The following is a 15365-nucleotide window of genomic DNA, read 5'->3' as shown; positions in this document are numbered from 1 at the left end:
TTTTACTTGTTTCTCCCGAGTCCATCTGGGAGATCTGTCCTCATAAGCGGAACTCAATCTTTCATTTTCTTACCACCTATATAGTTTCTCCCAGGTGATCTACTCATTCCCAGGTCAGCTTTTTGCCCTCAGATGTAATGCAGTGAGGGTTGGGGTATAGCTCAGTGGTAGAGTGTGTGCTTGGCGTGCGCAAGGTCCTGGATTCAATCCCCAGTGCCTCCAGTAAGGGAAAAAAATACAAAAATAAGTAAAACCCAAGAAAGTAAGAAAGAGATAAAGGGAAAAAGGGAGGAAGGGAGAACTCAGTGCCTACCGCCCTTGCACGATTCACCCGTGGGCAGGAATCTCCCCAGGATGTGTCCCTAAGGAACCTGCTGGCCATGGGGTTACCATTTCCAAGTGCTGCCAAAACACACCCCAGCGAGACTGTGCAGTGCAGGCACTGACAGGCCACATGCAGAGGTCATGGGTGTGTGCTGCGTGATGTGGCGTCTCCTTGCTGCTTTACATTGCATCCTTCCACGATCTCTTGTAAGGCTGGGCATCACTCCGTGATTGCTGGCCATTTATTCTTTCTTCCCCCTTCTCTTAGTTGTTCTGTCTATTGCAGCCCCAAATACCAGGCCTGGTAGGAGAGGCAAGAAATGTCCTCAAAGAATATGAACAGAAATTTTGTGAGTGTGTTGTGTTGCGCCCTAGAGGACAGGAAAAGGTGTGATACATTGGGCCTTGTGCCCCTCTGGGAAGGGACAAATCAGGGTTCCCAGACTTGAGTCTACCCTGAGAGACTTTCTCCACGATGGGCAATGCAGGTCGGTGATGCTACTCAGGCTCTTGCTGCAAAAAAAATTTTTTTTTTGCAGAAAAATTTTAATATGAAGGGAAGCAGGTGGGAATCCTGGAGGGCAGCTGACCTCGTGCATGCTAGGCACGTGCCCTGCCGCTTGAGGTATACCCTCCCCCCAACAAAAGGATCTTGACCACCACCTTTCATCTTCCCTATTTCCCTCTGATGGTGGCTGCACCTTATTTTTCTCATTCTTACATTCTTTTTTAAATTATGAAATGCGTCACATAATGAGTCTATAAAGAGCCTATGTGGTTTAAAGCACGGCAGTGAGAGCCTGGGACCCGTCACCGGTAATCCCACGTGTGCCCCTCTCCCATCGTACCTACTATGCTGGTGTCAGTCACCCTCTTGCTTTTTTTCGTTTTTTTAATTGGAGGTACTGGGAGTTGAACCCAGGACCTAATGCATGCTAAGCATGCACTCTACCACTTAGCTATACCCGCCACCTTGCTTTGTTTTTAAATTGTAGTATAGTTGGTTTTCAATGCTTCAGGTGTACAGCAAAGTGATTCAGTTATACATGTTATCTAGACAGAGGTATATTCTTTTTCAGATTCTTTTCCATTCTAGGTTATCACAAGATATTGAATATAGTTCCTTGTGCTCTACAGTAGAGGTCTTTGTTGTTTACCTATTTTATATATAGTGGTGTGTATCTGTTAATCCCAAATTCCTAATTTATCCCTTCCCCTCCTTTCCCCTTTGGTAACCAAAAGTTTGTTTTCTATGTCTGTGAGTCTGTTGCTGTTTCATGAATAAGTTCATTTGTATCATTTTTTTAGATTCCACATATAAGTGATATCATGTGGTATTTGCCTTTCTCTGTCTGACTAAGTCTTCACTTAGTGTGATAATCTCTAGGCCCATCCATGTTGCTGCAAATAGCATTGGTTTATTCTTTTTTATGGCTAAGCAGTATTCCATTGTATAAATATACCACATCTTCTTTATCCAGTCATCTGTCGGTGGACATTTAGGTTGCTTCCATGTCTTGACTATTGTAAATAGTGCTGCTGTGAACATTGGGGTGCATGCATCTTTTCGAATTAGAGTTTTTGTCTTTTCTGGATACATACACCGGAGTGGGATTGCTGGATCATATGGTAACTCTATTTTTAGTTTTGTAAGGAATCCTCTTGCTTTTCTTTATGGTGTTTCTACCTTCCTATGTGCCCCTAAATTACATGGTGTTGAACTCAGAGAGCGGAGAACATACACAGCCCTGGCTAAGCAAGCGAAGGGCCAGGTGGCCTGAGGTGCCACTACAGGAGGGGCTGTGCCCTGTGGGGTCAGCACTGTCAGGAAGTCCCTGGTGCTCCTGAGGTGCTGGGGAGATAGAGCAAGGAGACAACACGCCATCATCTGTTTCCTGAGCCACTAGATGTCACTGTTGTGTCCTTGTTGGGAGCTGGTCTTCATTCTGGAACTTCCCAGAGGTGTGCCTTGGGATGGGGCTTTTGTCACCCAGCCTCAGGCACCTGGAAACTTCTGGTCCCAGGAATTCCCTTATTTGGCATCCCTGGACCAGGCAGTCAGTTGTGGCCCTCTCCCCCTTAATTCCTTACTTCCAGAATGTTCTGCAGCCTCTGTACTTTACTAGGGTTTTGAGAAGGGTCAACATAGAATGACGCATTTAGTTGGCCTTAACCCTTGTTTTTAACATATTTTTCATTTTCATCCATGTAACAGAAGCACAGAGTTTCATAAGTCAAACACCTGTCTAGGGACGGGGACACCAGCATCCCCTGCTCCAACTCCCCCGCCCTCCTGCTCTCAGATCCACTGCATGTCAGCGCTTTCATCAGATATTGGGTTATAATCTCACTTTCCTAAGCGGAATCATACTCCCTGGTTTATGATATGTAGCAAGTCAGTGGGGCAGATGGGTTTGTGGGGAGAGGTTGGGGAGGGCACTTCTCCCCTCAGGCGAAATACACCCGTGAGGTGAGGGAGCCCAGAGCAAAGTTTAAGGCCCCAACGTGGGTCACACTTGTCACGCTGGCCAGGCAGACACGCTGGGTCCCATACACGGGCCTTGGGGTCCATCACTTAGACCTTTGGCTATCACCCTGCTGAGGAAAATGGCTTCACCTCTTCTTTTGTATTCTTAATATACATATTACATATACTAAAAGATTACATAATTTACAGGGGGAGGGTGTAGCTCAGTGGTAGAGTGCCTGCCTAGCATGCACAACGTCCTGGGTTTGATCCCCAGTACCTCCATTAAAAAAGATAAGTAAGAACCTAATTACCCCCAAAAAAATTTTTTTAAAGATTAGATAATTTACGTTGTGAAAAAAACCAAGACAACAGGCTCAAAAATGGAGTCACTTATGCTAAGGCCAATGTCACCAAACAGAATTACAATTTCGGCTCTCCCTGAAGCCAATCAGAAGTCACCTGATCAGCACTAGTGAGGTGATCTACCTGATAGACCTCGTCTATCCCCTAAAAGAAAGTGACCTTGTCACAACCAGTCCGCTTTTTGCTAGTATAACTTCCTTGTTCCTGCTTCCTTCTGCTTTATAAAACTCTTTTGTATAGCTCCTCAGAGCTTTCTATAGCTGCTGGACTGGATGCAGCCTGATTCATGAAGCATTGAATAAGCCAGTAAGACCTTTAAAATTTACTCAGTTGAATTTTGTTGAACATGTACAGGAGGCTACACACGTGCGCACACACCAGTTTCCCACAGCTGCAGGAAAATGCTGGAGTCAGTAATGGCCCCTTGTCCTCCCTCCCCTGGGTCACCACGGCCTCAACAGTGTGCCCATTTGCTGTATGTGACCTTGATATGAAAGCAGTCCCCCTTGACCTGTGGCAGAGAGTGGCAGCCACAGTGGCCCCCTGCCCAGCACCATGAGCTCAACGCCTCCCTCTCCCCCCATTTCTCTTAGTTCTTGCCATTGATACATTTCATCTCTTCTTTCCTTCTCTCACTTCTTCCTCCCAGGCCTCTGCTTGGAGTCACCCTATGCTCTCCCTCCATCGTTCCCTTCACTCAGCACTGAAGCCCCCGATGACCTCCCATGGCCCCCACCCATTCTGCACCCATGTGGCGGGACAGCATGCAGGAAGCTGCCTCCCATACCACTTGGATCCAGTTTGTAAAAAGCAGCTTGCTCCTTTATTTGTTCGGAAGAGCCTCCTACCCCCATCCCCCATTCCTGCACTGCAGTCTAACAGGCACATGCAATCTAGGAACGATGGCTGGCCCTGGGACCTCTGCGGCTGGGCCTGGGGAGTCAGTTTCTCAAGGCAGAAGCTCAGTGTCCAAGGAGGGCCACAGCTCAGGCACTGTGGTGTAGGAGACGGGCCAGCCGGTGCAGCAGAGACTCCCAGGACCGCCTTGCACCTGGGGACACTGAGGGGTGGCCCGCTCCCTCTGGTCCAGGACCAGACCTTGGGGCCGCAGAAGTGTCTGCAGGTAGCTAGGAGCCCGCCAAGTGCTGGTGGAAGTACAGGCCGAAGAGGCTGGAGAGCAGTTGGCAGGCGGCGATCCACCAGATGAGGAAGGAGAGGACACCTCGGAGGAAGAGGGGTGTGAGCAGGCTGCCCAGGGCCCCGGCGATCAGGGCCGCCGTCTGCTGGGCCGCGACCTCTTCGGGGTTGACCGGGCCATCGCTGATTGAGGACGGGGTGGGGGACAACGAGGGGACCGGGCCCAAGCCCCAGGAGTAGCCGCCTGCGAGAGGAGGGTGGAGGGAGGGATGGGTGGAGGCACTGGCAGAGGCACACACGGGGTTTAGGGACTCCTCCTCCACCGTTTCTGACACTCACCCGCCCCGCCCTAGGCTCCGCCTCCCGCTACCACCACCACCCCCGCCCCAGCGCCCCAGGCTCTGCCCCCACCCCAGGCTGCGCCTCCGACCTCGCCCCATCACCCCACCTCCACACCCCCAACAGCCGGGCACCCCCCTCACCCATCTATCTCCTGCCCTCCCCTCCATGCACCCACCCAACTCCAACTCCAGACCCCGCCTCAGGCTCCGCCCCGCCCCGCCCCGGCCAGTTCTCACCCAGCGTCTTGAGCAGCAGCGTGCAGTTGAGGGTGAGGATGAGCGGTGTTAGGTACTGCAGGCTCACAACCGTCACGTAGCAGTACACCCGCACCACCTAGGAGGCAACAGCCGTGGCTGCAGCCGGGGGCCTTCTGGGCTCCGGGTAACCCCACGCCCGAGGGACCGGGAGCCCCAGCCTGAGCCCCCGGTTTCCTCCCGGGCCCGGGCGCCAGTACCCGCCGCTGGATCTCGCGGGCCTCAATGCGGCCCGCCTCCCTCCTCAGCTGCTCCACACGGGCCTTGGCCAGGCAAAGGTAGGCCTGCAGGTGGGGCCGGGTCACCCCCAGCCGTAGCAGGCACAGTGCCACCAGCACCCAGAGGCGCAGAGAGTCGAAGGCCGAGTCCGACAGCCTGCACGAAAAGGGGTGACAGGACTAGTGAGACCGCTCTTCGCCCCAGGCTCCTCCCCCAGGACCACGGCTCCTCCCATAGCCTAAGACTGCAGTACCAGAGGGGCCCCAGCTGCCCTCTCCTCCCAGATCACTCCCATACGCACAGACAGAAGGACGTGCTCCCAAGGGGCGCCTGGTGCAGAAAGTCCCGTGCAATGGGCTTGGTCCAGAGCCACAGGACAAACAGTGGGGACAGGAAGCTGGTGTGCAGGAGGAACCTGGGGGCAAGGGTGCAGAGGGAGTAGGCTTGGGCATCCACCATTCCCACAGCCCCTCCCCTAGGCTCTCTGAACCCCCACCCACCCGGCCCTCCACCTAACTGTAGCATGGGCCGGTCTTCTGACATGGTCAGCGCATCATGGTGCGTCTGGGCCAGCCGCAGGCCTGGGAAGGTGAGGAAGGCGCCCAGCATGGAGCCCACCACTGCCAGCCCCACGCGGATGGCCAGCTTGGCCAGAGGAAGACTGAGGAAAAGAGAAAGGTCATGGAGCTCGCTGAGGCAGGTCAGCACCCTCCTTGCAGGTCACAGCCAGCTGCTGCTCCCCCTCCCTTCCCAGGACTCACGTCCAGTCCCAGCCCTGTGTCTTCAGAAGTGGCTCCAAGTTCTGGGTCATACTGGCCAGGCCTGGGGAAGACACAGAGAAGGCAGTGTCCAGTAGAGCCCTGGGGCCTCAGAGCCTACTCTGTCCCCACTCCCAGACATCCTTTTGCTCCCTAGGTAGGAACATATTAGTGGCAGCCAGGCCCTGTGACAAGCATAAGGACAATTTTGTTCTCCAGTGATGTGCACCTCAGGAGAATGTGCCAGGCAGACACCCTTCACCGGACTGTGGGGACATGGGGGCAGAAAGCACTGAGCCTGAGCTTCCTGTATTATACCAGGAAGCTGGAGGGTCATGAAGGGCTCCAAGGAAGAAAACCAAAGTTCTGGAGAGAATTCTCAGTTCAGGCCCCCAGATTTTCCACGGAGTAAAAGCAAATCAACAAAAGCTCACAACCAAAATCACCAAACACACAAGTAAAGAAATCACCATAAAGGTGGGTCTGTAGGGAAAAAACAAGACAAGTTTAGACCCAAGGACCTCAGAAATTGGCATTATCAGTTCTGTGTGAAATGACTGGGGGAAATAAAAGCTGGAATCACAGAACGGGCGACATGAGACCACCTCAGGTGACCAGGAGGGTTTGCAAAGAAACAAGTTGAGCTCTTTCAAAGGGAAAATATAACTACTGAAATGATAGGTTGTTAAACAGCATATTAGAAACAGCCAAAAGAGGAAATCACTCAGATTCCAACCAGAAAGACAAGAAGATGGGAAAAATGAAGAGAGATTAAGAGATAAGGAGGACAGAATAGAAAGTCCAGTATAAGTCAAGTCAGGGCCCCAAAGGGAGAGAGGAGAGAAAATGAAGGAGAAGAGATATCGGAAGAGAATGATTGAAGAGTCTGCAGAATGGATGATACAGACGAAGTATATCAAGTCAGATAAATACAAAGAAATCCATACCTACACACACTGTGGTTAAACCGCAGAATACCCAAAATAAAGAGATCACAAAGCAGCCAGAAGTTATGACAAATCACCTACAAAGGAAGGACAATTAAGCTGGCAGCCATTGTCAACAACAATAACAGAAGAGAAACAAATAGAAAGGGGAAAGTAAGATGGTAGAAACAAGGCCAAATATGTCAGTGATCGCAGTAAATGTAAGCAGATTAAACTTTGAAGTTAAATGACACAGACTGTCAGACCTGATTGAAAATATCTAGATATACATATATTTTAAAGTAGATATACCTGAATGTGAGATCACTGTAAGGTTGAAAGTAAAGGGATGTTAAGAAGATATAATAAATACTAATTAAAAGAAAGGTGGTATTTTATATTTGAAAGTTGCTAAGAGAGTAGATCTTGAAAGTTCTCATCACAAGGAAAAAAAAGGAACTATGCATGATGATGGATATTAACTCAACTTAGTGTGGTGATCATTTTGCAAAATACACAAATATTGAATCATTATGAGGTATATCTGAAACTGATATAATTTTTTATGTCAATTATGTCTTACTTTAAAAAGAAAGGAAGGAAGGAAGGAAGCTGGAGAGGCTATATTAATATAAGATAAACTAGACTAAGATGGAAGTATTATTAGAATCAGAAGGGGTCAATATATCAAGAAAAAATGGCTAATTTGCCAGGATGGTTTAGCAATTTTAAACTTGTAAATACCTTGTCAATTATCCTCAAAATACATAAAGAGTACACTGACAGAACTACCGAGAGAAAGTGAGAGCTCCACTATCCCACAGGGGAGGTCTACCTTTAAAGACTGATATGTCAGAAATAAAAGTTAGGAAAGACGGAGATTTGAATTTATTGGACACTTAGAGGCAGGGAATATATGTTAATCAAGAGCATGTGGAGTACACTTACATGGTCAATTAAGCTATAACAAAGGAGGCAAGATTATACAATGGGGAAAAAACAGCCTCTTCAATAAATGGTGCTGGGAAAACTGGACAACTACATGCAAAACTCAGAGTGGACTACTTTCTCACACCATATACAAAAATAAACTCAAAATGCATTAAAGACTAAATGTAACAGGTGAAACCATAAAACTCCTAGAAGAAAACATAGGTGGTATGCTATTCGATACTGGTCTTGGTAATATTTTTTTGAACATGTATTCTCAGGCAAGACAAACAAAAGCAAAAATAAACAAGTGGGACTACAGCAAACTAAAAGGCTTCTGCACAGGAAAGGAAACTATCAACAAAACAAAAAGGCAGCCTATTGAATGGTAGAGGTGGGTAATGAGTGTTTACATTATCTGGTTTTGTAATTTTTATGTGTGTGTGTGTGTGTGTGTGTGTATTCATTACATAATTTAAAAATTGAAAGGTGGGAAGAATTGGTGATGATAAAGCTCAAGTAGTCAGCAGGGCCATGTTGGCCATGGTGAGGATTTTTATCTTTACCCAAAGACCATTAGAGTCTGGTGTCAGGCAGAGAAGTGATGTAATCCAAATTGTTTTTTAAAAGATCATTCAAGAAATAGAGAAAGTCCACAGAAAAAATATTTACAATTCCTATCACACACAAAGGCTAAGTACCTTAATATATAAAGGGCTCCTACAAATCAATAAAAGATCAAAAACCCAGTAGAAAACTGGGCAAAAGAACAAACCTTTTCTGGAAGGGAAATATAAATGGCTCTTCAACATATGAAAAGATGTTCAACCTCACATATTTTCACTCATCAGATCACTCAAGACAAAAATGTCTGAGGAAAACATTGGAGACAATGTGGGGAAATAGGCATGTTCATTGATCTCTTCCTAAAAGGCAATTTTGCAGCATTATTAAAATTATAAGTGCACTTTCTTGCACAGGGTCACATGCACGAGGCTGTTCTTGTAGCAACATGATTTCTGTGCAACAGCATTTAATAGTGGAAAGACTTAAGTAAGTCCATAACTCAAGGCCTGGTTAAATAATCACAGAAAATCTATAAAGTGACATATTGTGTAGCTGTTACAAAATGTAGTATCAAGTTACTGTTACTATGCTACTGTAACATACAACGGACATAGCATCAAGGGACAGTAATATTTATTGTTTTTAAGGGAAAAAAAACAAGGTGTAAAGCCATATACGCTACTGTTTGATGAGAGTATGGGAATGTGGTGCCCTAGGTTTCCTCTGGGGAGAACCAGTGTGGAAGGGTGATTTTCATTCTGTACCTTCTTGTATTTTATCAATTTTATACCATTTACCTATTTCCTCCCCCACATTAAATTAGAATAGGTAAATATTAAATCACTCTGGCTGCTGGGTAGAAGACAGACTGGAGGGGAACAGAAGTGCCTGTGTGAATTTACAGCTGCAGGCATTCATCAGGGACAGTGAGATGGGGTGTCTCCTGTCCTCAAAGCCCAAGGGGGTTCCCAGGGTGGCAAGCATCCATGGAGATCTCTTGGGCCCCAGGAGTCGCCTTCTCACCTACTGTGTGCAGGTGGAAAAGCCACCTAAACTCCACTCTCACCAGCTTACATGAGAGAGTGAGGGAGGTGATTCCAGGACCCAGACTGCACATACCTGGCTCCAGACCGAGCTCGAGGGTCTCCTCCCGCACCACCTGCACCAGCATGGCCAGGAGTAGGAAGAGGAAGGCAAATGTCAAGCAGACGGAGCGCTCACCCCCCTCCTCCGCACTGAAGTACAGTCGGGTCACCGTCAGGAACACCTTGCTGGGGGCAGTGCTAAGGAGGCCTCCAGTGCCAGTGGTGACCCCTCCCCCATCCACCACCCCACTGCCAGTGATCCCCCAACCCCAGAGCACAAACACTGAACTTCAGGTTTGGAATCCCAGGGAGCAGGGGAGGGAGCCAGAAGAGTGAGGCTCTGGGCAAGCCCAGGACACGAGGCTCACTGCTTTTGGGGCCTGAGCCAGGCCTCCAGCTGGGCCTCACCACACTGCCTGTGTTCAGTTGGACATGGCCACCAACTCTGTCTCTTCAGGGGGTCAAGCCTCCCTGACCCACTCAGCCTCCTTCACAGCTCGTGAGTTTCCCATTCCTCTGAGAAGCTAGAGATACAAGGCTCTATCTGCAGTCCGCCCTGAGAGACCCCTGGGGCAGTGTGGGCTGCAAGGTGGGCTTCCCTTCTTTGCGAGCCCATCCCACAAGGGCGTTTTTCTCCAACTTGGGCCCTCAAATTCACAGTTTTGCCTCTGCTCTCTATGCAACTTAAAAAAATTGCAGAGGGGACCTCTCTTTGCCAGCACCTACATCTGGGCTGACCTGGTGACTTGCTTTGACCAAGAGAATGGTTAGAGATGGGATGTCACGACTTCAGGCAAGCCTCAGGAGGCCTGCAGTGCCCCCTTTTCCTTACTGGCTGCTGTGGTGAGGAAGCTTGGTCCAGCCTCGTGGAAGGCGGGCCCACCTAAAGCACAGGGAAGGCAAACTCGCTGAGTCAGGCCCAGAAAAACAAATAAAATAGCGACTACTTTACCCCACTGAGTTTTGGGGAGGCTGCGGCACAGCAGTTGATCACTGATACACCGATTTAGCGGGGCACAAGAAACCTTGGCTCCAGCCTCCGCACGCTCCCGCCTCCCCAGGCTCCCAGGAGGAAGGATACATAGAGAAGGCGACGGTGAGCAGACACCAGAACACCGCGATGTTGGTCTCCTTGGCCGGGCCCAGCGCCGTGTAGTAGTAGTAGTAGGCCTCTGTGAAGAGGTACACGCCGCCCGAGTACACGGCGAAGTCCACAAACCACTGGTACTCCAGGAAGAAGCGCAGGACTGCGGGGAGCACGCAGTCAGCCCTCAATACCCCGCCCAGGACGCCCCCTCCCCAACCTCACCAGGGTATGGGCCAGCGGAGGCGAGTTGGGGACCCAGTTGAGCTATTACCCAGGGCATCAACGGCTGTGAGGGGGCAGGTCTCCAGCTGGAAGGGGGTGTCCCGGGGCACAGACAACGGCTTCTCCTCACTATAGCCATTGGCCCACCTGGGGGGAGCAGGGTCTATGTCAGAACAGCATCCTCCATTCTCCATTCTCAGCCTGGGGTGTCCCTGATTCTCCAGTGCCCAGAGCAGCACCTGGAAGAGGGCAGGGCAGGCCCTGTGCCCTCGAGGCCACTCCTAGAAGGGAGCCGCTCACCTAAGGCTGCGGGTTCACTCACCGCTCCTTCTTGCCTCTGGGCCTCTGCTTCCCCGCCAGGGCCCGAAGCTCTTCCTCGGAAGGGTGCTTGTACCGGAAGAGACTGAGGGGAAAGAAAGACAGGCAGTCAGGAAAGCTAGGGCACAGGGGAATCAAGGCAGTGAAACTCGAAACTTGGGACTGTAGTCAGAGGGAAGGCTGGCCCTGAAAAGCCTGAGGACAGGATGTGTAGGGGCCATCCAAGGCCAGGGTGAAGCCTGGGAGGTGGGCTGGGGGTGGGTTAGGGGAGTGCAGCAGGGGTCCTAGACACCCCTGAATCTGCTGGCTAGCTCTCTCGGTGGAACTGGCACGTGCATTGTCCTGGAGAGAGAGTTCACAATTTCCACCAGACTCTCAGAAAGGGCCTGCGACCCGCACCAGGACAAAAAGAGTTTCGGGAAACAGATCTACAGTTTGAGTAGGGAGGAAGGGGAGCAGGAGTTGGGGAAGCAGCCACTCTTCTGAGTGTGGAGATGGTCTCACCGGTGTGTACAATCTGTCAAAATAGATCCAACTGGGTAATTCAGATATTTGCTGTTTATTGTACATCAGTCATATCTCAATAAAGTTGTTAAAGAAAAAACTCAGCATGCAGGGCGTGAGGTGGGGCCTGGGGGAAGCCAGGGAGCGGGGCTCTTGGGGTTCCTCCTACCGCCCAGGGAGGGGGCTTGGCTCACCTCCCATTGCAGAGCAGCCAGCGTGCAAAGGAGCAGTGAGGCGCCAGCCTGTGCATGAGGGTGGCAGTGAGCAGCGTCACTACCAGCTGCACTCCAAGGACAGCCTGGGGGAAGAGATGTGAAGGGCAGTGCCTGCCAGAGGGTCACAAGCTCATTTCCTCCGAACCCGGGCTATTTATAGAGATACTGGGGCCAGGTGGGGGAGGGAGGGCCTCCCTGGCTCCAGCTGAGTGTTAAGAGAAAGGTACTGAGGTCAGACTCAGCTGGGAGCCCCAGCAAAGTGCAGGTCCCACCCCACCACCTGGCTGGGGTGTGGGCTAGAGGAGAGCACGTGTTGGAACAGAGACTGGGGTTCACTTTCAGCCTCTGCTAAGGATTTAACATATTAATCTCTTATGAGCCTCAGTTTCCTCATCTGGAAATGGGATGAAAGTGGTCTATTTCTGGCCACTACCTGTTTCAGAATCCTTACACATTTGAGGGGGATGACTTTTTTTAATTAGGAATTTTCTTACCAGTTTCTACTGACAACCTTTGAAACAACAATTCATAACACATTTTCATATACTCATTTTAAAACGTTTTAGAGGAAATGTTTTTGGTCATCAGTCTGAAGCTGAAAAGTGGGTTTTTCTGCTTGAATGCAGTACATACAGATTTGCTGTCAGTAATTATGTAAAATTACATGCTCCAGAGAGCTGTCTGCTAGTATTATGGTATTATAATTAACAACTGAAATGAAATTTAAAAAAAAAAGAACAACTAAAATGAAACAAAGATTACATTAATATAAAAACCAATTATTAAAATTATCCTTTAATCAGGCAAAAATAAGCTAACTTTAATGGGAAAAGCTCTAGTGTGATGGATATTGGGCTAGCACTGTACTTCAGAATGACCGCTGAGAAATCCATCATTAAAATCATTGACTAACAGGATATTTTCTCTATGCCTGTGACTTGTAAACTGAGACCAGGAATATTTTTTCAGAAGTGAGTTTGGGGTGCCATCTTTCTGCTCTCTAAATCTCACTAGTCTCCTAGTCCCACTCCTTACCCTCCCCTCCACCCAAGTGCAGACTGGTTAGCAGACATTAAAGACCCTGAGTTGGGTCACTGTTGGGCCCCTCCAAGCCCAATGGGTGGGCCCTCTAAGCAGCCCCGCCCTTCCTCCTAGAACCCCCTAGTCTACTCCTCCCCACAGTTCCCAGCGCCTCCCATCAACTGCTCTCCAGAGTCTCCCTAGTTTTCCAGAAGACGCCTCTCCCTTGTGACCTATCCCCTGGCAGGGTTTTAACCACCGACCCAGCCCAGCACGACTCCAGCTCAGCGGTACCTGCAACCTGGACCTCTCTGCCAAGCTCGAGAACCATGCCTCCTCCAGGCCCTTCCCAGGAGGCCCGAGCACCTACTCATTACTCCCATGGACACAGCTCTTGGCTCCTCTAGGCAGCCCAGACCTTTCCAGTCTCATAGTAAACGTCCAACTCCACTCCTCAGCCTGCAAGACCCTGCAGGCCCAGCTCAAGACAACTATGCCTCAGCGCCCAGCTCTCTCCCGCTGCTCCCCTGTGTCCAGCCATTCAGGTCTCAGAGGCCCTCCCAGCCCACCAAGCTCTCCATTACTGACCCCATTACCCTTGGACACCTCCCAGGGAGGAGACTTGTAGTTCAAACTGCAGTGCTAGCACCTAGGAGCGGAAGGACAGAAGGAAGAAGAGGGAAAGAAGAAGGGGGAGAAATAAAGGAAGAAAGAGGGAAGGATGGAAGAAAGGATGAAGGAGGAGGGAAGAAGAGGAGGGAAGAAGAGAAGGGAAGGAGGGAAGAAAGGCATGCATCCCTCCACCTAAGTCTCCAGAGGTCTGTCCAGGGATGCTTCTCATGTCCCTGCTCCCAGCACCTTCTGGTCTTGGGGTCCACGGTCTGCAGATCTCCAAAGATCTCTGGAGCCTCCTATCAGCCTATGTCCCTCCTCTGCTCATAGCCCTTCCCTGGATCTATAATCCCAGAACCCAGAATTTTGCGCAGTAGGATCAATGCGACCTTCTACCATCCTGTTCTCGAGATCCCTTCCCCTCACCTCCCACAGGATCTTGCGCCCGGGCCTGGAACGATGTTCGTTCCATTAATGCTCTTACTTCAGGCCCACCTCCAACGCCGTCCTTGGTGATCCCCCACCCCCCCACCCCGATCCCAGGCAAGGTGAGGCCCCCTTCCCGGCCCCCTCCAGCCTGTCCCTCCCTCTATCCAGTCCGAATCCCTAAGGGCTGGGGACGGGGGTGGGGAGGGTCTCCGCCCTCGCCTCGCACCAGAATAAACTCAATGGGTTGGACCCAGAACCGCGTGAGACCTGAGGATTCCAACTGTGCTGTTTCCAGTTCTGGAACCCTCGCCTGCCATGAAGCCACCTAGATCCCCTCGACATGGACCCCCTCCTCTCAAGATTCTCCCTGGTCTCTCTTGTGTCCTTCGGCACAGCCCAATACCCGTAGGGACACCCAAAGGATCCTGTCAGCTCGGCCCCCACGTTCCCGCTGGAAGCCATCCCCAGAGTAGGCCGCAGGGGGGCCCCAGATCTCCCTCGTGGGGCTCCGAATGTGTTCAGATCCCCAGTCCCCTCCACAGAACGACCCCTCGGCAGGGCCCCAGGCCCCCAGAGGGTCCCCCAGGGACTTGTCAGAAGCCCAGAACGCTCAGAATCTTCCAGTCCCCTTGTACAACGCCGAACCCCCTTACAGATCCCGCAGCGAGACTCTGACCCCAGAGAGGGACACATAGCCCTCAGACCGACCCCGAGACCCTCAGAGCGCTCAGTCCCCATAATGGGACCCTCGTGTCCTCAGTGTCTCCCTGGACCCCCTTCGCGGAACCCCCTGTTCCTCAGGGCTGCGAGTTGCAGGCTCACCATGTTGCCGGAGGGAGCGCGGTGCCCGGACCCAGGGGCCTGGAGCGCGGAGCACCTCGCGGAACTAGACCAATCAGAACCCTACTTTGGTCTGACAAGCAGCCGGTCCAACCAATCATCACGATTGGAGCCGGGGCAAATCACGAGGGACAAGGAGCTGCTCACGTTGCATGCCGGAAGTTGTAGTTCGAAGACTCGTGACGAGCTCAGTCCGCGGTTGAGGCGGGACCGTCTCTGGGATTTCTGTGTGGCCACTGTCTCTGAGATTGTCTCCTTACCTGCGCCTATTTCGCAGGTCTGCGGCGAACACACTAATTCATCCACTCACTGTCTCCCGCTGGAGAGGTCTGAGCGTGGAACTCCCCTGATAAAGAACTTCCGGTGGCTCCTACTGACTAGACTTCCAGTTGCTCAGACTGAATTGAGACCCCTTTGCCTAATTTCAGTCTGTCTCCAACACTGTTGTACGCAGTATAGTACAGCTAGCCACCGACCATGCTTTCTAATATCTCCAGGCCTCTGTAACGCCATCTTCCATCTTGGAATGCCCCCTTTTCCCCTCCTTCTCTCTCTCTCTCTTTTTCTTTTTCACCTGGCAAAAGTCTTACTCATCTCTATCAGCCAGAACTCTGGTTGCAAGACCCCCCCCCCAAAAAAAAGTCCAACTCAAATAGGCACCAGCAGTAAAGGGAAAGTTTTGGCTCATGTAGCAAGAAACTGTAAAATCAGTATCAGCTTCAGGCATGGCTGGATCAAGGACA

At 50.7% G+C, this 15365-nt stretch overlaps 1 protein-coding gene across 1 annotated transcript; it reads right to left on the bottom strand.

The window, feature by feature from the left end:
- Nucleotides 1-3456: 3456 nt before the first annotated feature.
- Nucleotides 3457-14656, bottom strand: TMEM161A (transmembrane protein 161A). The gene is made up of 12 exons (XM_015234997.3): nt 14605-14656; nt 11701-11804; nt 11007-11087; nt 10734-10831; nt 10457-10622; nt 9410-9561; nt 5871-5931; nt 5627-5770; nt 5411-5524; nt 5091-5265; nt 4873-4969; nt 3457-4538 (listed from the first exon to the last, which is right to left on the bottom strand). Exons 1-12 carry the CDS (start codon nt 14605-14607, stop codon nt 4285-4287), a joined length of 1449 nt encoding a protein of 482 aa, XP_015090483.1. The 5' UTR covers nt 14608-14656; the 3' UTR covers nt 3457-4284.
- Between the last annotated feature and the right edge of the window lie 709 nt (nt 14657-15365).

The sequence above is a fragment of the Vicugna pacos genome, chromosome 22 (genome assembly GCF_048564905.1).
Source record: "Vicugna pacos chromosome 22, VicPac4, whole genome shotgun sequence".
Taxonomy (NCBI): Eukaryota; Metazoa; Chordata; class Mammalia; order Artiodactyla; family Camelidae; genus Vicugna; species Vicugna pacos.
This window is presented reverse-complemented; position numbering and strand designations above follow the sequence as displayed.